Source organism: Marmota monax, unplaced genomic scaffold, assembly GCF_021218885.2.
Source record: "Marmota monax isolate L192 unplaced genomic scaffold, Marmota_monax_Labrador192_F-V1.1 WCK01_AAM20220418_F8-fsc00134, whole genome shotgun sequence".
Taxonomy (NCBI): Eukaryota; Metazoa; Chordata; class Mammalia; order Rodentia; family Sciuridae; genus Marmota; species Marmota monax.
In genome coordinates this window covers 2,908,777-2,935,055 of record NW_026692281.1, presented here as the reverse complement: position 1 = coordinate 2,935,055, position 26,279 = coordinate 2,908,777, and the positions used below count along the sequence as shown (strand labels likewise).

The following is a 26,279-nucleotide window of genomic DNA, read 5'->3' as shown; positions in this document are numbered from 1 at the left end:
AGAAGTAGAAATCCTTAGGGATGATATAAACATACTTTGGAAAGAAGGCAATCCTTTTATCTCTCCATCCATAGTTCCCTGATAAAGAAGTAAAGCTCTTTCTTTGTCAAAATTTCAGTTGACTCAGGAAAAGTCATTCAGGTAGAGCTGACAGGATGACAAGAATGGGAATGGAAACCAGTAGAGTCCTGTTTAACCAAAGATTCACTGTGCCCCAGCTGGGGCTATCTGTTGAGTAAAATAGGAGTGGCATGATGGGAGGGAAGATCAAAAATACAAAGTTGTAACCTGTAATCCCAGAGGCCAGGCTCCAACCATTTTGATCACTCTTGTTAGTTAGTACCATACCTTGAGAGAACAACACAACTGAGGTTGCTATCATGATTATATTTATTGAGCACCAAAGGAATACCAAAGCACTAGACTCACAGGGCAAGAGCAGAACTGAACCCCAGCCTGTGACATGACAATCTCAATTAAAAGCTGTCTATCCCTGGAGAAAGGGCAGTGATCCTGGATGCAACTCCTTCTCCGAGCTGTCAGTGTTGGGCCTCCTTTGGTCTTCTGGTGGTATCTGGAGACATGATGACCAAGTCCTAGTGCTGGCGTTTCACTGGTGTTTGGAGAAGAGCAATGGAAAACCCAGGCAGAGATACTAGAAGGGCTCAGGGCCAAACTCAACAGCTAGCGTTCTTGAGACGCATATGGCTAATTCTTAGGCAAACCAGTCACTCTCAGGAGCCGCAACATTGGCAGGAAAGACACTTTGGACTATCCAGGAAGAGAAGTAGCAGAGAAGGGGGGCATGCAGAAGGCAGGGACTGAATACTGAATAGTTAATTATGTCAACAGAATTTGACCTAGTAGGGGATTGTTAGCAGACACTCTTAACCTCAGTGCCCAGAATCTCATAATCCAGGGGAACTGTGTGCAGCAAGCGGGCATAGTCACCATTGATCTGGGCGATGATCTGGTACTCCTGGCCCAGGCAGGGATCGTCAGAGTAGTTGTTGTCCAGAGCCCGGGGAGCTGGCTCATCACTGGAACAGCCACTGGTGTAGATGGCCACTCTCATGGTTTCTCCAGAGTCACTGGCCTCACTGGAAGGCATCCTAAAGTCCAAGAGTCCACCTTCCATGAGAAGTGACTTGGAGCTTACACCCTGGTTTCTCACCCATCTGCCTCAGTTCTTACCAACTGACTCTGAGGCTCTTGCCACCTAAGAATTCTAGGGGCAGAAGGCTGGTAGGTCTAAATCATCTTGTGCTTTCAGTGAGCTAGGGCAGAACCTCAGAAGGTGCCTCAGAGAGGATATAAAGGTGTGTCCTGTCACTGAAGGACATTGGTGTTAAGACTAGCTCTATCTTTGGCACACATCCCACCTTCCTCCATATTGCCTGTCAATGACCAACAGAACTGAGGACAGGGAAGAGGTTATAGGATGTAAAAGGAGATGCTATCTTACCTGCTCACTTCATAGACATGCTCTAGAAAAGAAAGAGGAATCAGGTCAGAAATTTCTATGGACAAGTAACAAGAGTCAAGCATGGACTCTGGATACCAGTCAAAAAATGAGGGAAGGGAACAGAGGGGGATTTCTATGTTTCAGATTTCCAACTAGGGGAGGTATTGGGGAGATACATTGAAGCACAAGGATGCAGATTTGTCAGATAAAGGAAGGGGAAGCATGCTTGATCACTGTTCTATTTGGCATCTCTGACTCAGGATATTGGACTGGAGTTGTTGCTTGGTGTGGGTGGGGGAAGATCATTGGGACTCGACAGGCTCTCCACCCAAGAATCTCAGAGTCCTTGTGGGAAACTTGACTTCTGGGCCACAGCCCAGGAAGAAGGGGCTGGATTAGTTTGATGTCAGGGACTATGACCCAAGCCACTCCCAAGTGCACTCACCCCCATCCCATACCCTAGAAAGGCCCTAGAATAGGTAACCATTGCCCCCTAGTGTCTGTGGAGGGAAATTTCCCTATATTCCACACAGGCTCAAAGGCTTAGCTTGGTACAAAGATGGATATCTCTTGATACTACCCTCTACATGCTTATAATTTTCAGGGGAACAACTGGGAATGCATGCATTCAAAAACAACAAATAAGTAAACAAACAGGGTAAGACTAGAGCCTTCTGCCTTTCAGTAAAGCCTTAACATTTCCATGTCCTACTTCCCCCATTGGCATGGGCACTCAGCACCATAGGGGTTGTGTCTTTTTTTATTTTATACTCCCAGAATCTGGCACACAGTAGGTGTCAGTAACTATATTTTAAATTGAATTGATACACTGAGGATGTCTCCCTTATAGAGAGGTAGAAAACAGGCATTCTGGGAAGGCAAACAAAGAAGGGGAAAAAGCATAAAGGTATGAAGATTACGGCCTATTTGTTTGACTTCATGAGGATAGGTAAAAGGGAATGGTGCATGCTGAAAAGACAGGCTAGAGGCATATCACAGAGGGTCTTGAATATAATTTTACATTTTGACTTCTATCCCCTTAGCACTGAAGAGCCATGCAACATTTTGAGAAAGAAACAGGCTAATGTGGTTACTATTTATGCCCAGCCTCATCAAGACTATGATGAATACTTTCCTTTTAGTGCTCCTTGGGTTGTGGCTCTTGGGATTTGAGGTATCTCCACTCCCATGTTTATCCTCAAGGGTCACAGCCATGCTTACTGGCCAAGACCAGTACACTTGAGATCCAGAGAATGAGATATTCAGGTCTCCCTTCATTTTTGTTTAAAGAGATGCAGGATAGAAAGCAGGCTGTTTGTAAGTAAGGGATAATGCAGAGAAAGAGAGAAACTAATCCTAATGAATATTGGGTCAGGTCCATAATACAGCAGGCATTAAGTTCTACCTAGGTTTTTCTTATAAACAAATATTGTAATTCTCTTTGTCCTTCTCAGCTGGCCCATTGTTGTGAAATGACTCTGACAACTGTACTTTCTCATGCCACTTCTCTGCTCAAAAACTTAGACGACTTTTAGTACTTCTAAAAAGCTTTTAGTAAAGAAAGTCCAAATCATTTAGACTGGCATTCAAAGCCTTCTTTAATTTTGAACTTTTATTTTTCCTTGTTTCCCTATTGCTCCAATTCTCTTTATTGATGACCTCACACTCAGTTGTCTTTTTGAGTTTTACATTTGAACTCCTTACATGATATTTGCATTCTCCGAGGACTGGTCCAAGTTTTGCTATCTGAAAGACTTTGCTAATTACTCGAGCCCTAAATGACTCTCCTCTTCTCAAGACCATTGTACTATTGTCTTTTCCAGGTTTTGAGTCCATAATTTTTATTTCTATGTTTTGTTATTGGTAAATTTAATGTTTCAACCTTGAATTTCCTATATAAATTATAAGCAACTTGAGGGAAATTCCTTTGCATCCTTATGAGGTGACATATTACAAGGAGATGCCAAATATTTCTGCATTAATTTCCTTAAATCTTATGTTATTGTTTGCATGAACATATGTCTATCTGCACCTCTACCCTCATTCCAATAGTAGGTTGGGGGTTCACTGAAATGCCTGACACAGTGTCTGACACAGAGGTTAAGTATATTACCAGAAAGAAAGAATAAGTAAAAACCACCCAAAAATCAAGTCATTCACCTTGTTGGGATGTCTTCCGGCAAAGCATGATATAAACCATGGTGATAACCACCACACAGCACAAGGAGATGATGAGGATGATGGCAAAGATAGGAAGACCCCTTCCTAGGATGCAAGACAAGACCAAGTGATATAAGGTTGAAAAATAAGGCAAAAAAACTGTAAGGAATAGGTCTAGATTAAACCAGGATTTTTTTTTCTTTTCCACTTTCCTTCTTCTCTTTACTTTCTTAGTTAGTCAAGGAGACAAAACTCCAGTGCCATGAGAAAGATTTGGGAAAGGTCTTATACACCAGGTATAAACAAATTCTTCCAGACCCACTGGTTGATGGCTGATTAGCCTGGGCATTTGATCCAGACCCCCCATACTTACCATGGGATCAAGGAAAGAAGTGTTTATCTTCTCTTAGAAGGAAACAAAAAGTAGTACCTGGACTTCCTAGCTTCATCAAAATGCTACCTTAATGAGATTCTGATTAGTTACTTCTAGTCACAAATGTTCTTTCCCTCATAATACTCTTTTCTAAATTCTCTTCTTCCTTCTTTCTCAAAACATATATCCCCTGTGCCACCTGGGGTACATATCCAATATGCTGAAAGAATCCACTGTACTAAGCTTCTAGTCCTGGTTCTGTTACATACTTGCAGTGGTAAGGTAGAATAATGGTTCTCTGAAGATGTTTATATCTGAATTCCCAGAACCTGTGGGTATATTAGTTTATATTACAAAGAGGAAGTAAGGTTACAGAAAGAATTAAGGTTGATAAATAGCTGGTGTTAAGAAGGGGACATTATCCTTGATTCTCTGGGTGGGCTCAATGTAATCATAAGGATCATTTAAAAGTGGAGGGAGGAAACATAAGATGTCAGAGTCAGAGGAAGAGTTGAGGATGCTACACTGATAGTTTTGAAAATGGAGAAAAGGAGAGATGAGCCATGTGGGCAGCTTCCATAAAGTGGAATGAATAAGGAAATAAATTATTTCCCAAAGTTTTCAGAAGAAATGCAATCCTACTGAGTCCTTGATTATAACTCACTAATAACAGTGTCAGACTTCTTATCTCTAGAATTGTAAGATAATACATTTATATTGTTTTAAGATACTAGGTTTGGGATACGTTTTACAGCAGCAATAAAAAATGAAAACAGTGACCTTGGTCAAATCCTTGACTGTTACTAGACCTTAGTTTCCCCATAAGTTAAGTGAAATATTTGGATGATGTCTAATACACTTTTGGCTATAATATTCTTAATCTAGGGACTAGATCAAGAGATAGAAAGGGGTATGGAAAGGAATTCCTTCCTTTGAGATTTGTTGCTGTTACTGGCTTTCTTTTTCCTAGATTCCATGATATTCTGTCCTAGAAATCTTTTATATGTGGTTTTCCAAGGTTCTGGTTAGGAGTGAGAGTGCCCAAGCTATAAGCTGGTGCAGATCAAAGAAATACACCTCCTTGATGAGAATCAAGCAATAAAAACCTTAATAGATAATGTAGAGTATGGATCCAATATCTGAGAACTTGTACTTCTCCCAGAGTTAACTTCTCATCATCCCAAACAAAGAGGCATATTCTAATTTTCCTTCTTCCAATTGATGTTTCCGTGGAAGAATCATCGAAGTATGGAAACCTTTGAAGCAAAGTTAGCAATACAAAGGTAGCACACAAATCAACTATGTATTATGCTCAGAGACAGGGAGCTCTGCAAACAGGGTGAGGTAGAAAAGACATTCAGAAGTCTATCCTCAATGAAACAGAGCTAAAGGAAAAGACTAGGTGTGAGTGTCATCAAACTATTTCACACCAACTAATTAAAATAGCTATCTGATACAGATCAGGAGTCTTAGAGGTCCCTTGGTATACCAGGAATTGACAATTTTGTTGCAGGACCATGAGGTGGTCTAGAGAGTTCAAGAGGGTGGGATATGGTAGTCCAAATTATAATGGGGAGCTCATGGTTTAAGGGAAGCTGCTAACTATCAAGTGATGTGAAAGCAATTCATTATTTTAAAAGTAAGCACAGTCGTATCAGTGCATACCAGCTGACTATCAGTTAAAGGTGCAACAAAAATCTTCTCTTTGGGATTTCAATCTCTGAGACCCTGACCTGGGAATCCTTGAGACTATAGAGGAAAAAATTAGCTGCAAGCTGCCAGGGAAAGGTCTGGTTGATAGCTCAAATAACAGGGTACGGGGTACTGCTATTATCCTTACCTGACCCAATGTCCATTTCCCTAGGAAGGCTGCCTGAGGTTGTGGCCATATTCCTATTTTTGTTCAGAGTGTTTGGGAAGTTTATTGCTATGGAAATAAGAAACTAGCTAAGAATACATTTGTCACTTCCCCCTTTCACTTCAGTTTGACTTTGCTCATCCCTGCACATATCTCTTCCTCTCTATGAAAACTACCCTACTCATCTACAGGATATTTAATGGTTTATAGAGTTAAATGCCACAGGACAGTTATATAGTAGAAAGTTTTGGAAACAAAGCTTAGCATCAAGAAGGAAGGATAGAAGTCTTGACATTGCTCTTACCTGGCCCAGCAATTGTGTCCCCCAAATAGTCACTCGCTTCAGTGGTCCAGTTCCTGGATGAGTTCATTATAGATGTCTCTATGACAATAGGGAATCAGAGTCAGGGGGCCTCTCTTGCAGCCAGTAGCTGTGAGGTAAGAGACCTCTGAAAATGTTGAGGTTAGTCTAGGGGAATTTTTACTAGGTTTTCAAGAGTGGCTGGCCATGAACCACTAGTACCACTAGTACTATTGGTAAGGCATCTTTGTTTCTTACTCTTAGGGGTGGTCAGTTGAAAGAAGGTACATATAGGGGATGTAATATACACAGAGTAAGTCAAACTAGGAGCAAAACACAAATCACAGTATTCTCTTTTGTCTTTACAAAAAAAGATTATACATTCATGATTCTACTTCTTCACCATCCTTAACTCCTTGTTACCTTTCTTTTGGTTCTAATCGTTTTCTATTATGCTCTCATTGAATAACCTAATGGCCTCTTGTTCCTCATTCAATGGCATTGGGGTTTCTGTATTGATTTCCAAGATACCATTTTGGAACTCTCCTACTCCCATAGAACTCTACTAAAACTTACCTTCCAAGGGAATTTGAATGGTTGTAGGTGCCTCAGTCTTGGTCTTGAGTGGCTTGGAGGAGTCTGAAAGGAAAAGGGAGCTCAATCAAGGGCCTGATACCCTTTAAGTAAATAGCTGAATGCCCTAGGAAAATTAGGAAGTAATCAAGGCCAGTTGGGTCTATACTTGAACCTCTCAATACTTCCGTCATGATCCTGATAAGTCCTGTGTTGTATTTATCCTTCACATATCAGTCTAGGGCAGGGTTCTTAAATCAAAGTTCATAGACCTTGAAGGAGTCTGGGAGTAAAGTTCAGAGGGTCTGTAAACTTGGATAAGAAAATATATTCTATCTTATACTTTATATACAGAGATACAAAAAATTGGGCTATATATGTGTAATAAAGATTGTAATGCATTCCACTGTTGTCATGTATTTAAAAAATAAATAAATTTTAAAACAAGAAAATATATTCTATCTTTTGGTAATTTTTAACTGAAATTTTGTGATTTGTCCTCTTGAGAGGAACTTTGGAAATCTCACAAAGGTGGTATTGGATGATTTCAGTGAAAATGGTAGACAAATTATCTTCCAAAATTTACCTCTTCATCAAAACAATAAGATAATTGGAAATTTTTGACATATCATTTTTTTCCTGAAATTTTGAAATTATCCAAATTTGTAGTAACTCAGAAAGCATCTAAGAAAGAAAAACATGACCATTTTGGTAAGAGCGGTAACTTTTGTGGCATTTTCACTTACTGTGGTCCCATCACCCCTTTCCCAGCTTGGAGGTAGTCAGAAACTAAAAATCATTGGGACTGGAGATTTGGCTCAGTAGTAGAATGCTCATCTACCATGCTGAAGGTCCTGGGTTCAATCCCCAGCACCACCAAAACAAAAACAAAACAGAAAATAAAACTTTAGCTGGGCGTGGTGGTGTATGCCTGTAATCTCAGCGGCTCAGGAGGCTGAGGCAGGAGGATTGCAAGTTCAAAGCGAGGCCCTAAGTAACTAAGCAAGACCCTGTCTCAAAATAAAATATAAAAAAGGGCTGGGCATGTTGCTCAGTGGTTAAGCATCCCTGGGTTCAATATCCCCAGTACCCAAACAAACAAAAAAACTCATTCCAGGTGCCTCAGTGAGTAAGACAGAGTTCATTCACAACACTCATCATCATTTGACCTCTCTGGTGGTTCCCTGAAAGACCAGATTCAAAAAGTGTATTTTATTGATCACCCAAAGCTAAAAGCCTCTCCCAAAGATGGGAAAATATGTGTTATGAAGAAGTCTGAGGCAATGGGTAACAGTTTGGGGAAACAAGAGACTAACTAAGAATCTTAAAAGGAAAAGCTGAAGAATTAGATATCCATAGAGAGTTTGAAAAGCTTTGACACATTCCTAGGAGTCTGGAAGGCTGTACAGATTGATAAGGCTGTGTGTCCCCTCAGGAAATAGGCCATGAACTCCCGCCTCTGGCTAGCCTTGAGGCTTTATATAAACAAAAAAGTAAAGATTATGGCACAGTTGTAAACTGGCTGAGTGTTGAAGATATAGCTTCATAGGCACCAGAGTTATTTGGTAAAGATTAGGAGATTTATTGGTTTCACACACTTAAGAAAATCTATAGCTAATCATTAGCTGAAAGTTAAGCTAACTAACTATATATTTCGGTGGCCATTGGTGGCAAAGAATACAGAGTTTAATTCAAGAAAGTCACTAAACAAACAAAACAAAATAATATCACAACAAGCACTGTCACCAAAAGCTCTAGGGAAAAAGAGAATTGGATTCTAATGTTGCCATGATTTATTATTCTAAAATCTAGTTCTCAACCACAAAAAGTATGAGACATAAAGAAACTGGAAAATGTATCACATAAATATGTGAAGAGAAATCAATCAATAGAAATATCCCTAAAGAAGCACAGATACTGAAATTATTAGATAAAACAATTTTTTTTGGTACTAGGTATTGAACCCAGTGGTGCCTTTGCATTGAACTACATTCCCAGTCCTTTTTATTCTTATTTTTAAACAAGGTCTATACTAAGTTGCTGAGGGTCTTGCTAAGTAGCCAAGGCCACGGCCTTGAATTTATTACCCTCCTGCCTCAGCCTCTGAAGTTTCTGGGAATACGAGCATGTGCCAATGCACCCAGGTGACAAAACAATTCAAATATGTCTAAAGTTGAAGGAAAATCTAAATAACTAAAAGAATGAATGATAATAATTCAAACTTAATGCAGAAGATCAATAAAGGGACTAATGTTATAAAGAGGAACCAATAGAAATCCTGGAGTTGAAAAGCACAATAATTAAAAGAAAAACTTCACTATAGGGGAGAAAAATTCAATAGAGCCAATTTAGCAAGCAGAATAAAGCATCAGGAAACTTTAATATATGGAAATTTAAATTATCCAGTTAGTAGCATAGAGAGGAAAATGAATTTAAAAATGAACAAAACCTCAGAGTCATGTGGGACACCATATAGTATATCAACATATATGCAATGGGAGTCCTAGAAAGGGAAGGAAATGAGGGCAGAGATAATATTTGAAGAAATATGTCAGACGTATTTCAATTTGATGAAAAAGAATAATCAATCAATCCAATAAGCTCAATGAACTTCAAATAAGATTCATAAAAAACATATAACCTAGGCACATCATAATAAAAAGTCAAAGAGAGACTATTGAGAGCAGTAAGATCAAAACAATAGGGGATTATGAATAAGATTAATGGCCCATTTCTCATCGCAAACAATGGAGGCCAGAAGACAGAGGAATTATATATTCAAAGTGCTGAAACAAAAATTCTATGTTCAGTAAAATTACTCTTTAAAAAATAAGGAGAAAGCTGGACACAGTGGTACACACTTGTAGTCCCAAATATTCTAGAGGCTGTGGCAGGAATTTTGCTTCAGCCTGTGAGCTTACGGTCAACCTGGGCAACATAGTGAGACCCCCAACTCAAAGAAAACAAAACAAAAATAAAATATGAAACAAAAATGAAGCAGAAATTAAGACATTTCTTAGATAAACAATAACTAAGAGTTTATTGCTGGAGATCTGGCTGATAAGAAATATTAATGGCATTCTTCAAACTTAAATATAAGGACATTAGATAGTAAATTAAACCAACCCAAAGACATATAAAAGAACCAGTACCTAGGTAAATATGGATTGTAAATATGTTTTTATCTGATTTAAAAGATACTGCATAGGGCTGTGGTTATTGTTCAGTGGTAGAGCACTCACTTTGCATGTGTGAGGCACTAAGTCCAATTCTCAACACCACACAAAAAATAAACAAACAAATAAATAAAATAAAGGTATTGTGTCCATCTACAACTAAATTTTTTTAAAAAGATAATTCAATTGTAAACATATGCTTCTATTAACAGAGCCTCAAAATTCATGAGACAAAACCTGACTCTATTGAAGGAAGAAAAAGGTAATTCAACAATAATAGTATGAGTATTCAATGCCCCACTTTCAATTATGGATAGAACAAATAGCAGAAGATCAGCAAGGAAGTTAAAACATGAACAACAGTATTAACAAATTAGACCTAACAGAAGTATACAGAATATTCCATACTATAATAGCAGAATACACATTATTCTTAAGTACACATGGAATATTATCCAGAGTGGACTGGTACATTACGATGTAAAAGACATCTCAGTAAATATGAAATAAGAAGAAGCATGTTCTCCAACCATCATGATGGTAAATTAGAAATGAATAAGAGAAAGTAATTTCTAAAGAAGGAAGAAAACCTCAAATGACACAACTAACAAGTGAAGATGTGGGATTGCTAATCAAAAAACTACCCATAAAGAAAATGTCAGGCATAAGTGGCTTCACTAGTGAATCCTACCAAATGTTTTTAAAATGAATGCCATTTCTTGACTTTTTTTTAATTGGTGAGGTAGTACAGTCTCAACTCATTATATGAGGTAGGTGTTACTCTTACACAAAAACAAATATAACAAAAGAAAAAAAGCACTAGGACCCAAATATTCAAATATATGTATAGAAATCCTCAAAAGTAGTAGCAGATCAAATCCAGTAGTATATTAAAGGTATTATACACCATGACCATTTAGGATTTATTTTATGCTTGCAAGCTTGTCTCAATATATAAAACTGAGTATTACGAGAATAAAAGGGGACAATGTGCACAATAATTTCAATAGACACAGAAAAAAAGCATTTGAGATAAATTAGGAATGAAGGGAAATTCCTTGTTATGATACAGGTTATCTACAAAAAGCCACATAATTAATGGTGATAAGGATATAAGTCAGTGGTATAGTTCAGTTCCCAGCACAATTTTTAATTTTTTTATAGTTGTAGATGAACAACATATCTTTCTTTGTTTTGTTTTTTATGCGGTGCGAAGGATTGAACCCAGTGCCTCACACATGCTAGGCAAGTGCTCTGTCACTGAGCTACATCCCCAGCCCAGTCCCAATCACAATTGTTTTCCTCTTGCTTTTCATTTTTCCCTTTTATTTTTATTTGTTCTTTTCAGATATACATGGCAGTAGAGTGTATTTTTGTGTATTATACATACATGGAATATAACTTATTCTAATTAGGATCCCATTCCTGTTCTTGTACATTATGTGCAATTTCACTTGTGGTGTATTCATATATGAACATAGGAAAGCTGTGTCCAATTCATGCTATCTTTCCTATTCCTATTCCTGCTCCCTTCCCTTTATTCCCCTTTGTCTAATACACTGAACTTCTACTCCCCTGCCTCCCATAGGCACAAAATAATTTTTTAATTACCTTTTCAGCTGGTTGCCGTGGCACATTCCTATAATCCCAGTGACTCAGGATACTGAGGATTGAAAGTTCAAAGCCAGTCTCAGTAACTTAGCACGGCCCTAAACACCTTAGTGAGACCCTGTCTCAAAATCAAAATAAAAAGGGCTGGGGAAGTGGCTCAGTGGTGTGTTACATGTCCCTGGGTTCAATCACAGTATCAAAAAGAAAAAAGAAAGAAAATAAATAAGCTGAATGATTTTCCTGTAAGTTTAGGAACATGACAAGTGTGTCCATTCATGCCATGTTTATTCAAAATTGTGAATTGGAGACACAACCAGGGACATGATACAATTTAAAAAAGTTATTTAGGGCCATCTCAATGGTAGAGCACTTGCCTAAAATGCTCGAGACCCTGGGTTTGATCCCTAGAGAAAAAAATGTTTTCTAGAGTGGGAAGGAAGAAATAAACTATCTGTGTTCTCAGATAAGAATACATAGGAAATGCTTTAAAATCCACAAAACCATGATTAAAGACAATAAATAAATTTAGTACATTTGCAGAATAAAAGATCAATGTGCAATAATCAGTTGTATTTCTATACATGAACAATGAGCAATCCATAATTTACAGTAAGAAATCTATTCTAGTACACTAGAATGAAAATAATACAAAACTTCAGGTTCACACATGTTGCATATGACAGGATTTCATGCTTTTTCATGGTTGAAAATTATTATATTGTGTATCCATATCACATTTTCTTTGTCCATTCAAATGTATAAACAAATAGTACAATACTTAGAAAGAAATTTAGACAACAGAGTCTGAAAATAAATCCATGTATCATTAGTCAATGATTTTCAACAAGGCTACAAAGACCATTAATGGGAAACTATGGTCGCTTTAGCTTACAGGTGTGGGACAAGTGGACAGGAACATTTAAAAGAAAGAAAGTGGGCCTCAACCTCACTCTATACACCAAAATTAACTCAAAGTGGATCAAAGGTCTAAACATGAGGGCTAAAAGTATAAAAAATTTATAAGAGAACATAGGCAAAAATCTTCATAAACTGAGATTAGGCAATAGCCTCATGTATGACATACAAAACATAAATATCAACATAAAAATAGAAGAGTTGGTGTACACCCATAATCCCAGGGATTCCGGAGGCTGAGACAGGAGGATTGTTGAGTTCAAAGCCAGCCTCAGCAAAAGTGAGGTGTTAAGCAATTCAGTGAGACCCTGTCTCTAAATAAAATAAAAAATAGGCTGGGAGGCTGAGGCAGGATCACAAGTTCAAAGCCAGCCTCAGAAAAAGCAAGGTGCCAAAGACAAAGAAAGCACAAAAGACAAAGAAAATGTGGTATATATGCAATCAATGTCTAACTTTAACTCATACTCTAAGCTACAGTAATCAAAAAAGCATGGGACCAGCACAAAAATAGAAACACAGTCCAATGGAACATAATAGATATCTTAGTACCAAACCCACACATCTACAACCAACCGGAGAAAGGACAGCCCCTTCAATAATGGTGCTGGGAAAACTGGATATCCATATGTGAAAGTCTAAAACCAGACCCACATCTCTCACCCTGTACAAAAATCAACTAAATAATTGGATCGAACACCTAAATGTAAGACCTGAAACTCTGAAATGACTGGAAACAACCTAGAGGAAAAACTTCAAGACATCCACGTGAGCCATGATTTTCTGGGTAGGAGCGCAAAAGCACAGGAATCAAAAGAAAAAATGATAAATGGGAATACATCAAACTAAAAAGCTTCTGCATAACAAAGGAAAAATATTTGACAGAGTGAAGACACAATCTACAGAAAATATTTTCCAAGTATTAATTTGATACAGGGTTAATACCCAGAATATATTAAGGACTCAAAAAATAACAAAAATCTAAATAACCCAATTAAAAATAGGCAAATGATCTGAACAAACATTCCTCAAAAAGAAATACAAGCCAGGTGCCATGGTGCACTCCTGTAATCCTAGCCACTTGGGAGGCTGAGGCAGGATCACGAGTTCAAAGCCAGCCTCAGCAAAAGTGAGGTGCCAAGCAACTCAGTGAGACCCAGTCTTAAAATAAAATACAAAATAGGGCTAGGGATGTGGCTCAGTGGTCGAGTGCCCCTGAGTTCAATCCCTAGTACACCCCAAAAAAGAAATACAAATGGCCAACAAATATATGAGAAATGCAAGTACCTTAACAATAAAGAAAATGCTAATCAAAACTACAATGAGATTCTATCTCAGCCAGTTAGAATGGCCATTATCAGCAAACAAATTGTTTGCAAGAATGTGGAGAAAAAGGAACTTTCATACACTATTGGTGGGAATGTCAACTAGTACAGCCATTACCAAGAACAGTATGGAGGTCCCTCAAAAACTGAAAATGGCTCTACCATATGATCCAGTCTTCCCATTTCTGGGTATATGTCCAAAAGAAGTGTGATCAACATAAAAAGACTTGCATGTCCATGTTTATTGTGGTACTATTTACAACAGCTACAATATGGAGGAGGGCAAATCATATCTCTGATCCAAAAGAAAATGAGTAGGGAAATGTCAAGGCAGAGAGGAGTGGGTAGGTGATAGAATTCACAAGTGAAGAGGATGTAGATATTCTCCAAGAAGAATAAGGAGAATAAGGTGGCCTCATTTTCTTGAAGCAGGACTGGAGAACTGAAATAAGGTAGAAATGTTCAGAATTGATGTTATAAGAAATAAGACAGCACATGAATTGACAAACAGTATTGGTAAAGGCAATGGATGTTACACAGCATATAACTCAAGTATGGTCAATGCATATCTGTACTTTGTTTTATCAGCTGAGCTCAGCAGTCTAAGAGCAAAGGCATGAACCTACAGGGCCATTCCAGAACTGTGGATTAACACACAGAGTGAGGTGGAAGTGTGAAATGTTGGGAGATCTGTGAGAGTAGCTTAGCTCAGAAGGCAGGGAAGTGTGGAAAGCTGAGAGGAACTTCTCAGACCCTCAATTTCCTTATCTGTCAATAGGGGGGCAATGGCAAGCACTGCCGAACAGCATTGTTATGAAAAGCTTTGACTGTGATAAGGAATAAACAGGGTGGTTGGCAGTGAGCAAGTTCTTGCCCAGATGGTCTAGGAACTAACAGACCACATAAAGGCAATATTTTTTTTAAAAAAATATTTTTCTCTTAGTTGTTGATATATCTTTAATTTATTTATTTATATGTGGTGCTGAGAATCGAACCCAGTGCCTCACACATGCAAGGCAAGTGTGCTACCACTGAGCCACAGTCCTAGCCCAAGCCAAGAATATTTAATTTGCCTCTTTGTGAAGTTCACAAAACTAGACTTTATGGTCATAACCTACCTATCCTCTCTCCTTGACCAGACTGTCGTTTTTCAGAGAACTGAGTCACTATCTATGGATTGTTCTCAGAATGAGACCAACCTTGTTCCCCACAAAACCAACAGACCAGGATTATATCAGCACAGATATTCTCACTACAATTCAACTTTGGTTGGGGGAAATCCCTCCATGAAAACACAGGAGTCTCAAAACAACATCAGTGGGCTGGGGTTGTGGCTCAGTGGTGGAGCGCTTGCCTAGCATGTGTGAGGCACTGGGTTCGATTCGCAGGACCACATATAAATAAACAAAGTCTACTGACAACTAAAAAAATATTAAAAATAAACAACATCAGTTTCACAACTTCAGTGGTGATGGAGAATTCACTCATTCTCCTTATACAGAGCTATCCTCAAAGTTCAATAATTTTCAGTGGCTTTGAGGGTGATTTTCTGAAAACCCCTAGTTCCAAATACATTTTGGGGCATTAAAGCCTTGTTGTCTTCCCCTTTCAAGGTTTGTTGGAAGCCAAACAAAAAAAATTCATTTAACATGTATTTTTTCAGCTCTTCATTTAACTCCAGCCTGTAGTCTTTTTTAATGTTTTTTTTTTTTTTTTTTTTTGCATTACTGGGGATTGAACCCAGGAGTGCTTTGCCAAAGAGCTACATCCCAGCTGTTTTTATTTTATCTTGAAACAGTATCTTGCTAAATTGCGGAGGCTTTCTTGAATTTATGATCCTCCTGCCTCAAACTCCCGAGTCACTGGGATTACAGGTGTGGCCACAACACCCAGCTTAAGTCTGTAGTCTTTATATGCATAATCTATATATGACAGTGCTATAAGGAATAGCCAAATCTTGATTAACTAGAGTCCATCTTCAAGAAAACCTCAAACAGAGGTTGCATTTGGCTTTGCATTTGGCTTTAGGAAGAAGGGGTAAAATTAAAAGAAAATACATACAAATCTGGGCTTTATCTCATAATGCAAAAAGAAACATAAAGTAAGCTGGGTATGGTGATGCATGTCTGTAATTCTAGCGACTTGGGAGTTTGAGGCAGAAGGATTGCAAGTTTGAGGTGGCCTTGGCAATCGGGAAGACTCTCTCTCAAGATAAAATAAAAATGACTTGGGAATGTAGCTCATTGACAAAGTACCCCTAGGTTCAATCCCCAGTACTGAAAAGGAAGGAAAAAAAGGAATGAAGAAAGGAAGGAAGGCAAACAAACAAAACAACAATAAAGAATTCCAACAAAACCACAATTAAAAAAACAGAACAACAACAACAAAAATACAGCCAAAGGTTTGATCCTCAGCACCACATAACAATAAATAAATAAAATAAAGGTATTGTGTCCATATAAAGCTAAAAATATATTTAATATTATATATATATATATATATATATATATATATATATATATATATATATATATATAGCCAATGGGTGCCCAGGATCTGATATAGATGCAACCATGGGAAACAATCAGACGTAGTGGAAAGATCATGAAATCTGAGCACAAATCCAGATTTGCACTTCCTTGCTATATGCTCAGGAGCAAGTAGATTCCTTTTTTTTGGCTCTCAGTTTCTTCTTATGTAAAGTAAGAGTAATGAGGGCTGGGAATGTAGCTTAGTGGTGAATACCCCTGGATTCCCAGTACTGTAGTCAATTAATCAACAGGGCTGGGGTATAGCTATTTGGTGGAGTGCTTGCCTAACATGCTTGAGACCCTGGGTTTGATCCCTAGAACCACCAAATAGAGAGAGAGAGAGAGAGAGAGAGAGAGAGAGAGAGAGAGAGAGAGAGAATGAGAGTAATGAGAGTAACGATAGGTACCTCATGGGACACTTGTGAGGACTCATTGAGAAAATGTGTATTGAGTTCTTGAACTTAGACAAATATGATGTACCTGGTAAATGTCAGTTTTCCTTTCTTATCTTAAATGACAGGCATTATCTCTAGCTCTAATGTCTCCAGTACCAAATATGTGTGATACGTGTGTGTGTGTGTGTGTAATTGTACAGCCATTGCCTATCCAGAACCCCACTCCCCCAACTGTCCTCTGGCATAAGGAACAATCCAGAGGTATCTTTGGTTCAAGGTTGTCTGTTAAGATTCTCACCAGGAGAGAGGGCTGCTCACCTTTGACCACAAACTTCACAATGTCACTGCGCTGCTCAGAGCCTACCCGGCCCTTAGCGGTACAAAAGTAGGAGCCTGAGTTAGCCACCACCGCAGGCTTGAAAAGTAAGGTACTCAAGTTTGCTACTCGGATGGGTTCCAGGTTATTAGTCTGTTCCTTGTACCAAATATAACTGATGGGGGGAGAACCCCGAGCCTGGCATTGAAGGCTAATCCTCATTCCCTGAGGCACCGTGAAACCGTAACCGCTGCCAGTTGTCACCGTAGGCTTGGAGACAGGAACTGCAAAGGAAAGACAAGAAAGGAAGCTCTAGGAAATCTTATGGATATGGGGACACAAGGCTAAATTATCCTTGCTGGTCACAAGGACATGGGTATAACTTCAAATGGAACTAACGGGGGCTCCTGGCTTAGAAAAGAAGAAGGAAAAAGAGAAATGAAGATAAAAAATATTTTCCTTTGGAAGATTAAATATATATTATCTGTAGAATTATCTGCAGTTTAAATTCAACTGACTTAAGAAAATAATGTTATTTTTATTTTTGAGCTCAAGTAGTTTTGGGATTATCTATAGTTTTGGATTACTAGGGTCAGATTTTTACAAAACTGTCAAGCCAGGAAAATTTACGTTGGCTGACCCTTGCTTTCTTTTCTCGAAAACTTCTGGGCTTGCATCTCTCTAGTCTCCAAATCCTATAAGATATATTCAGTTTTATGAGTTTTTTATTCATTCACAAAAATGAATATATCTTATAGGATTTGGAGATTTGCTTAAGGAGAGCAACCAACTTATGGATGCTAGAATTTCTGGGACACTTGAAGAGGTAGAGATTTGAAAGTCATAAATTCTACCATGGAATTGATGATCCTGAGGATCCTGTGCCTGTCACTTTTCTCTCATTAGCACATATAACTTAATAGAACCTATGCACAGATAAACCAAGGTCTTTCAATTTCTCAGAGGTTTCTGTGAATATAATACTCTATTGGATCTTTGCTGATCAATACTTTCCTACTCACACAGTAACACAGAAACTCACATTTCTGGACACGGACTTCAATGATCTTCTCTCGTACCACTTGGGTGCCATCAGGGGTGTTCCAGGTGACTTCACAAATGTAGTGGCCTCGGTCATCCATCTCTAGGGTATTCAGTTGGAGGGACACATCCCCTGGAACCTCATAGCTCACATTCAGGCGGCGCCGGTACTTGGCCTGCTGAATATGGTCTCCAGAGGAGTCACGTAGAAAGATGGTGACTGGGTTTGAGCCACGTTGTACCAGCCACTTCACCAAGACTTGAGTGTAGCCTTTCAGGGGACCATAGGTACAGGGAATATTCACATCCCCTTTCCATGGCCCTATCACACTCTCTGGTCCTTCCAGTATGGGATGGCCTGAAGAAAGGGAACAGAGGAAGGAAACAAACAACATAGATGATGTAACCACCTGGGAGCTATGATGGCAGTAGTAAGCCTCAAGGTGTTTCTAAGAAACATTCCTTAAGTTTCCTTCCATCACACTTTTTTTGTTTCCTGTGCCCTTTTGTTCTCTGCCAGCTTCCCTATCAATCAGAATCAGTCTTCAGAAGAAAATCCTTAACATTGTTGTTAGCTTTTAAGAGTTTCAAGTCCTTTTCATGTCACTGCTTTGCTAGTGACCCTTAGTATCTGACCCTGAGTAAGTAACTCTCACCATAAAGGACTAATTTTCTTCATCTATAATGTGGAGAGTTTGGATAGAATGATCTCTATGGATTCTACCAACTCTGATAGTCTGCATATCCATGAAAACAATTTTTTTCTTGTAACATTTTCCAAGAGATGTTGGAGCAAAAATGAGCAGTTGGGTCTGGACTATTTCATTTTGTGTAAATATGTGCCTGGAGAAATGTGGGGGTTTCAGGTCTTGGCAAGGAAAGGCCCCCTTGCTTCCTCAGAAGAAAGACTCACTGATTGGGGTCCCAACCCTGAGTTCTTCTCTGGATAGGAGGAAGAAAGTAAGCTACAGGGAATTCTGAGGGTGGAATTAGTATATGGAACAGGCCTGGATGTGCATTCCTGTTTAACAAAATCATCAGTTATTGTTAAGTTTGAAACCTGTACTTTGTAAGTCTGACTTATTTTTTTCCCTGAATTCTCTCTTTTTTTTTTCTTTGTTTATTTCCTTTTTGGTTTCTCTTAGTTATAATCAAGATTCATTGGAAAATTCCATCCTGAGGGGGCAAAGATTTGTCCATACTTGGTCTGGAGAGAAAAAGGGTCTGAGTAAAATCCTGGCACTGACTGTGCTAGGAATGGTGGTAGGAACAAAGGGGTAATGTTCCATAGTGGACTAAGGAGGGAAACCAGAGGGAAAAGGATGGGGACATTGAAATAGGCATTGTCTTCCCATTAGAATTTTCCATCCATAAGCTCACATTTTGAGGATTTTGTGTTCTATTCAACTGAGGCCAGCAGAAAAGGGTTATATTTAGACAATATTTTTATATCTCTCCTAGGACATGTGGTTTCTGAGTGTGAGCTATTATTAAACAATATTCTTTTATTTAGCCCAGGATCCCCAGGTTCTAGTCAAGCAGACAGAATATTATACCTTTTGGATAGGGTGGGGTTATGATTTCCAGCTTCTAAAATTTTACTGTCAAGCACCAGGGTTTCTATCAATGGGAATACTAAAGTTAAGCCTTTGGCCTGTGCCCCCACCAGGGACTCTTAGAAGAATAGAATATTTTGGCCAAGATAAAGGCCTTGAGTAGAAAAGATAAACAAACATTAATTCCATGTTGCTAGATCCACCACTAACTCCCTGGAGAGTTTCAGACATGGCAGGGTGCAGAACTGACCCTTACAGATGAAAATACAAAAGGGACAGATTTTAGTTTGCCCTAGCAATGAACTTTAAAATCAGAGCTTTCTATGGATGAATTAAGCTATCTGAGGAAGTTCTAAGCTCTGTTTGAGTCTTGGACAGAATTATTCTTTAAGGTTTCTTTCTACCCTACTCAAGTGCTAAAAGACAGTAATGGGAACAGAAATTAAATAGATACATGTGCTAGCTGGTGGTGAACTTTCACCAGGTGGTGACTTTCACTGTGCTATTGATGGTTCATGCTTCCATGTGCATAAAGATACAGCTTATGATCACCTTGGACACACTTTCCCACACATATTTTTAGCCACATGCAAAAAACATTTGAGCTTCTTGGTTTAATGAACTCTTACCCATTAATCTTCCTTTAACCCTCCCCAGTCTCTCTCTCTCTCTTTTTTCCCATTGAAAAGCATTCTCACACTTCCCTCCTGGGCAGCAGTGCAGAATTCTTCTGTGAGGATATCTGGAGCTGCTGAAAATGCCTTTGTCTATGCATATACATGTATTTCCTCTGACCTTAAGGGAGATGCAATGCCTGGCTTGCATTTCTCGCTGAGAATTTGTTAGAGATACTCACATAGCCCACTCTGGTTTGTCAAGAACACAGCCACCCAGTCCCAATCTTACAATGTTGAAATTAACTTCCAAAAGTAGGTCAGGCTTGAATCCTCCATGCCAGAATTGGGGTGAGGGACAGTTGGTAATTACGCTTTCCAAAATGGCACAGTTATTTCCCCCTGTATTTAACTTTTTCTTCCACTCTCCCTCCTTCCTTCTTTCCTCCTTCCATTCACTACTCCACCTTACTTCTGTTCCTTCTTTTCTTGTTTCTTCTCCGTGTTCTTATGTCCTTTACTTCCTCCTGCTTTCATTAGTAGCATAGTGAGTGGATAGTATATAGAGAGCATCACAAGAAAGAGGACATTCTACTATTCTCCATGTTCCCTTTTGTCCAGAGTGAAGATAACCACAATAACATTGAGTTACACCTTCCAACTATCTATATGGTGCCCAGAGATCCTAGAAAAACACCTAGCAGGAGAACCTAGTGAGATCAGGAAGATAGAAAGACTGCATAAGGTAGACAACATCTAGATACAAGGTCTGTCTTACCTTTTCTCTGTGTGACCTTGGATAAATGACTAAATCTGTCTGAACTTTAGGAAATTATCAATAAAATGAATATCATAACATATATTACATGGAAGGTTATTGTTACAATTATATGAGCTCATACACGTGAAAGCACCTATCATAGCTCACGTTTAGTAGGTGCTGGATGAATACAGTCTTCTCCTATGCCCCAAGTGAAATTTATCATATTTGCTTTGATTTTATTTGCCCCATAACAGTTCTCAACAATGTCTTCCCTGACATAAACAAATTAATTTGATTAGATCACTAGCATCTTTAATATGGTCCTGAAAGAGAAGTTATCATATGACAAGGTAAGGAGCCACTCTCCCCAGCCTGATAGGCTCCACTGAGCTATGGACCAGTATGAGGCCATCTGTGGGTTTTAAGGCAGCCAGACAGAACACAGTAGCATGTGCCTCTAATAACAGGACTGGCTTGGCAACCAATGTGAAATGTTGGCCAAATTAAGCAATACTTCTAACATTCCTGGAATATTGAATAGGAAAAATCCATTTCAGGAAAGTTCCACCTCCTGGTGAAATGTTCTGCCCCTATGGATACCTTAAAACCACCAAATGGTGAGCTACTTGGTACAAAAGGGATTGAGGTATCAGGCAGGATGAAATTTGGAGACTTCTGGAATTTTAGAAATCACTTAATCACATTTCTTCAAGGGTACCTATGGGCATGGGGAGAGAGAGAGAGAGAGAGAGAGAGAGAGAGAGAGAGAGAGAGAGAGAGGTGCAATTTCACATAGATAGCAAGACACAGATGGTATTGGAGGCCTAGAATATAGGCTTTCACATGGTACATTTCTTGCTTGCTTTCTTAACTTATTAAAGCACCACCACAACTGAAAGCAATGATACCTTACCTGGATCTACCTAACATGCTTTCAAGGATGTTATCCTACTGCTAGATAGAATCCCTCCGACTGCCTGAAAAAAATGCCCCCATGTGTTAGCTGCTTTCTAAAAAACCTTTCCCATGATCACAGCGCCTGTTCTCCTCTCTCAGGGAAATTGTATTTCCTTTAAATGTTTGTTTCCTTCAGGAGAAAGACCAGGGCTGGACACATTTTTTGAAGGAGATTTTATCTTAAGAAAGCGGGGACACTGGACTTGGAAAAGCAGAGTGCAATGGTCCTGAAGAAAGGAAAGGTTTGATTTGTTGGGTGTAGGCCCCCTTTTCAGGCACATTCTGGGTCCCTTTCAGAATCCTCTTCCTCCCATCATCACAGAGAGTGAGATTTCCCATCCCTGTGTGTCTCAACACCTCCTGTGCCTGGCCTGTCTCCCTCTCCTGAGCTACATTCTGGATAGTGGATTAGCTTCGATAACAGATGTTTATAAAGTGTTTATGAAGTGTTTAAAATGTTTATAAAATGTGAAAACATCATTTTATTATGATTGTTTCAACATGTGTCTTAGCCTGGAGGAAGAGACTGAAAGTTAATTAAGGCCCCTAGAGGTTTTATAGCATTGAAGTCACAATCCCACAGAACTATCCAGCTGGCAGCCCCTTTTGAGACCAACCAAGTCAATCTGCTCACTGTACAGATGGGCTAGGGTCACTGAGGTGCAAGGAGGTGGTGTGTGTGCTTTATTGGCTATGTGGTGTATCCTGAACCACAGCTCTAGTGTAAGAACTTATACACATAATGGAAGGCTTGCTGCCAGAGCTGGAGATGTTTACAGACTAGGGAAAAAACAAGACACATAGGAATGCTCACATGCTTACTCTCTCTCTCTGCTTCCCTCACCCAAGAATTCACAAACACACACACACACACACACACACACACAATTTAAATTTAACATTTATACAACATTTCTCCATGTTGCCACCCTACCTCAATAAATCTTAGCTTAAACCAGCAAATTAAGAGGAGACAGAGAGGTATACTCTAAAATTTACTTCAGAATAAAAATATTTTAGTTATAGAAAGAACTCAGGAGCAGGAGCACTAATTTTATCACTAATGATCTGTGGCCTAGGGAAAATTCTTTTCCCTCAGAGCTGACTTAATTCAGGGTCTTTTAAAACTTTTAGATTTTAGAGGTTGATGAGTCCCAGAGTCCCAAGACATGGTAACCTAATCTAAGTTAGTTAAAGAAAGCTGGGTTTCTGACTGCACATATGACATCAAACTAACACACATCTAGCCTCTCCCTCTAGGGAGATGAAACAAGCAGGGGTTCAGCAAGAACCCCTTTACCCTATCTTGAATCTCACTTAGCTATTACCCAGGCTTAGTTTCCTGAAAATTCATCTCACTTTTCAGGTTCTAAAGGAGCGCAGAGAAAGATCCACAGAAAGAATGCCACTATGGGATAGTTCAGCTTCTTTTGCAAAAGTCCAGACAAACTGGGCCATGTCTACAGGGAAGTTAGTTAGCCTAAGAGGTAGTAAGAAACCAAGTCCTATAAAGACTAGGTGAAGAAGCTAAGGCTGTTTAACTTGGAGAAAAAAAAAGAGTTAAGAGGACATAGTATATTTCTTAAGACCTTTAAAGAGATTTCACAGGGAAAAGGAAGCATACATGTTTTATGTGATTTCCAGAAGGGGCTTTTGGAGGGAAGCCACAGGGAGGCATATTTAGTTCCACACAAGTAACATTTGGAGTGGCTCCTGGATAGACAAGATGGTCTGGAGAAGTAATAAACTCCCAGGCAACAGAAGTATGTCAACAGACAATGCTGAGCACTTGTTTCCAACGATGAATAGTGATATAGCCTACTTCAAAGGTCTCACCTACTTTTTAGACATCATTCCTTCTTCAGAGGCTGCATAGCAAACAAGGAGTAAAGCCTAGAAGCATAGAGATTAGGTCTAATTGATGAATTATAGGTGAAAGTGAGCAGATGGGGGATTTGGGCCATATTGGGAGTCTTTTGATGGATGTCTGGATATACAAGCATTAGAAAATCATGCAGATGTTTTCCAAGAGGGAATCCTTATCAAATTGTACCAAAACTTGGCTTCTGGCTTTTTCACCAGGCTTCTACTCTCTCCCTTCCTTTGCCCAAAATTGGGAAACTTGCAGCATTAGCTGAGAACACTCACCTGTCCCAGCAGGAATAGGCTTTCTTCAGTAAGCATTCAACACCAACCCCCCAGTCGTTTGCCTGGGCCCATGGTGGCACCAGGCACCCACTTGCTGCCTTACCATAGGTGACCACCGTTAGGTGGCCCAGAAGCAGCAGACCCAGCAAGATCCCCATCACAGTCAGGGCCACTTCTATCCTTTCTTCCAGCCTCCAACTGCCAAGGAGACTTGAACTCCTGGTGGCTGCCAGTGTCTGTGTCTGCTCACTTCCCTTCCTTATCTATATCTCTGACTTGAACTCCTAGTCCCACCGCACATTTCCCTTCCTTCCCTATTTCTGCCCAAGTCACGTGGGATTCCCCCTTCCCCCTGCCTGAGTTTGGAGATTCGAGGGTGAGTGAAGCAATTCCTCCCCCTGCTATGGTATTGACTTGAATTTCCCTGGAGCCAGTGGGGCTCTCTGGTCTTTGATCTCCCAGGCTGTGTTTATTTTGGGTCCCCTCCACAAGACTCAGAGGTTGGGGGTGACCTTTAGGGTGAGTCTGCTCACTCCAGTATGGGGGTGTTTTCCTTTCTGGTGGGCCCAGGGAGAAGAAATCAACTTTGCTGGCCTATGCAATCTTCATCAATTGTACTGTTAACTCCTGCCTGCTCAGCCTATGTAAATGGACAGTGTTAGAGTTGGGGCACCTGTGAGCTTCCGATTACAAGAGCTTAGTGTGTGAAAGGGCTTTCTACACAACAAAGCTTAAATAATTAGCAAACCCATGGATAATGCTGTGATAAGAGGAAATGCCCCATATCTCATAATGGGAAAGCACTTTCAATCACTTTCTCCAATAACTCCACCTCCCTGGTGGTAAAGGAGAATCCATTTTCATTAATATCCTCATGGTTTTTCACAAGACATTTATTATTCACTTCTTCTAAGAGAAGGATAAACTTTGCTTTCAATGCAATAGACCATGGACTTGATAGTGATATGCTCTATTAGACTGAATTAATTTGTTGACTTCTAATTTGTAGAGACTCTGACCTACAAGAGAATGAGTGAAGTCCCTTAGCAAAGTTCAATTGCTCCAAAAATCACTCCTGTTCACAGGCCCCAGAGTGACTGAAATTTCATCAGTAGTCTAATTCTATGTGTGGCACTGCTTGCAGTCAACTAAACTTTGAAATCCTAAGTGATTTGAAAATGAAAAATACATCCAACAAATTCATACTGCACTATAAGTAATGTCTAAGATTTGTTTTCTATTTGATTGGAGGTATATGAGAGGGTTTAGTTAAGGAGGGAGATCTTATTCAGGGAAATGGGATTGGACAGAAATACGAGTTCCAAGAGATGGCTACATACAAATGATTTGGGTTTGTGTGCAAGTGGTAAGAGGAGACCCCAGAATTTCAGGTCAAATTATCACATGGAATTCTGTCAAATCCCTCTGCCTCTTGAACCCAGTAACCCTTGGCTGGCTGTCTTTTTTTAATATTTATTTTTTTAGTTGTAGTTGGACACAATACCTTTATTTCACTTATTTATTTTTATGTGGTGCTGAGGATCGAACCTAAGGTCTCGCACGTGCAAGGTGAGCGCTCTGCCCCTGAGCCACAACCCCAGCTCCTGTCCTTTGTTTTTTGGCTACTTCTTTCAGTTCACCTCACTGTAACTTTTAGGCTTTCTTTCCCGTTATGTCTTCATTCAGGGAAACCTGCACTTCAGAGAAACTTCCTTTTGTATTTTCCAACCAACATCCTACCACCACTACTAATACACACACACACACACACACACACACATTGACCCTCCCCTCTACAGCTTTTCTTGGGGAGGAGGTGGAAAGCCAATTAAACTGGTGTCAATTTCTGCCTAGCCCTGTGTATCTTTTGAGCTCTCTTGCATCTTATTAGGAGCTCCTGTATCTAAAGATAAGTAAATGTGCCGGGAAGCATGCACAGAATTTCTCTGGGGAAGACTTCCAGTCTTGCAGTGGACTCAGCAGCCCAGTAGATCATAAGAAAATTGGATAGGATGTCAGTTAACTTGGAGACAGGCAGGGCTCTGCATCTATTTCATCCTGAGGCTTTGGACAAATCAAATCTCTATGAACCTCAGCTTCCCCAATTATCACCTCATTAGACTTGATGCTGTATCTTCTAAGATTTTTTAATTTTTTTTTTAGGTGTAGATGGACACAACACAATACCTTTATTTTTATGTGGT

General features: G+C 39.4%; 1 protein-coding gene across 4 annotated transcripts; it reads right to left on the bottom strand.

Moving 5' to 3' along the window:
• Positions 1–372: 372 nt before the first annotated feature.
• On the bottom strand, positions 373–24,339 carry Vsig4 (V-set and immunoglobulin domain containing 4). 4 transcript variants are annotated; one of them, XM_046440385.2, is made up of 9 exons: positions 24,179–24,339; positions 18,039–18,395; positions 16,999–17,280; positions 6,734–6,796; positions 6,161–6,238; positions 3,626–3,730; positions 1,466–1,487; positions 952–1,112; positions 373–613 (listed from the first exon to the last, which is right to left on the bottom strand). In XM_046440385.2, the coding sequence occupies exons 1-9, from the start codon at positions 24,231–24,233 to the stop codon at positions 597–599; spliced, it is 1,140 nt and encodes a 379-aa protein (XP_046296341.1). In that variant the 5' UTR covers positions 24,234–24,339; the 3' UTR covers positions 373–596. The 4 variants fall into 4 exon arrangements, with proteins under 4 accessions (XP_046296341.1, XP_046296339.1, XP_046296333.1 ...); XM_046440383.2 differs by having other exon boundaries at positions 373–574; XM_046440377.2 differs by having other exon boundaries at positions 373–1,112.
• Positions 24,340–26,279: the final 1,940 nt, after the last annotated feature.